This window comes from Theobroma umbraticum, unplaced genomic scaffold (genome assembly GCF_002168275.2).
Source record: "Theobroma umbraticum cultivar Fairchild unplaced genomic scaffold, ASM216827v3 scaffold_30.0, whole genome shotgun sequence".
In the NCBI taxonomy this organism is placed as follows: domain Eukaryota; kingdom Viridiplantae; phylum Streptophyta; class Magnoliopsida; order Malvales; family Malvaceae; genus Theobroma; species Theobroma umbraticum.
This window is the reverse complement of record NW_018397254.1, coordinates 1728464-1729503: the sequence shown is the minus strand read 5'-3', so window position 1 is coordinate 1729503 and position 1040 is coordinate 1728464. Positions and strand designations below refer to the sequence as shown.

Genomic DNA, 1040 nt, shown 5'->3' with positions numbered 1-1040 from the left:
AATAAAAAGCAATGTAACAACCAGAAAAAAAAAAGGTTTGATGCCAATGAGATAACTCTTACTTAATCTGCTCCTTTCGCTATGTTTATTGTTCAAGATTTTTACATATTTATGGTTCTGAATAGTTCTAATTACCAGTATGCATGGGAACACAAAAACTACAATTCTATTGTTTTGGTCATGTCTTTCGCTATTGTAAATTAAACTTTGAACGTATATATGGCTGATATTGCCAGGCAGATGCTCATGACACCAGAAAAAATATTGCACTGATCTTGACTGCTCGCGTATTCTATGACGATAGCGATCCTTACATGCATAGAATATGGAAGTTCCTGGATTTTACAGTTTGATCATAGCATTCGACAAAAAGACATAACTTGAGACACTCGAGAAAACTACGTTAAAGACATCATGATTTTCATAAATAGACATGTTCTGATCACAGATGCATACGTAATACTACAAGGAAAAGTCTAGTACTGGTCTTCCTGATGCATTACTTGCTAAAGCAGACACACGTTATCGTCCTTGTTGGCATTTCATCTTTCACTTATCGCAGTCAACAGTTCGATATCCAGTACTTTTCCTCTGATCACTCGATGAAATCATCACTGCTTTTGAAGATATAGCTGGAGCTGTTAGAAGGCTTGTGGCCAAGAGATAATCATGATCATTGAAAGAAGGTTTTTTATAATTTTTTTTTTCACGTAGTGCAACGGTCAAATATTGCTTCAAAGCTTTGCTTAATTAATTAGCAGAAAATAGTCCGCAAACAGAAACTGGTTTGACAATTCTTGGTGTATATTAATTCATGCAATGATTCCAGGGGAAATTTCCACATGTTTTTTATTGCTGCGAACTTGGTTAAAGTATCAACATGAAGAACTTTTCTTTCTTAAGAAGGGAAAAAGTAGTAGTTCACCGCCCTGATGAACTCATGCAGCAATGAGCATATCGAGAAATCGGCTAGCTAGCTAGCTAGCTAGGTACAGCTAGGTCTTGAATGCAATGTGGCTGAAGAGAATTATGAATGTAAA

General features: G+C 35.9%; 1 protein-coding gene across 1 annotated transcript in view; it reads left to right on the top strand.

Moving 5' to 3' along the window:
* The window catches only part of LOC110420550 (heat shock protein 83-like), a 3686-nt gene extending 3333 nt beyond the window's left edge, over positions 1-353 (top strand). Inside the window, exon 5 of the mRNA XM_021433907.2 lies at positions 237-353. Coding sequence (XP_021289582.1) covers positions 237-353 — 117 coding nt within the window. The remainder of the gene's footprint in view (positions 1-236) is intronic.
* The last annotated feature ends 687 nt before the right edge of the window (positions 354-1040 follow it).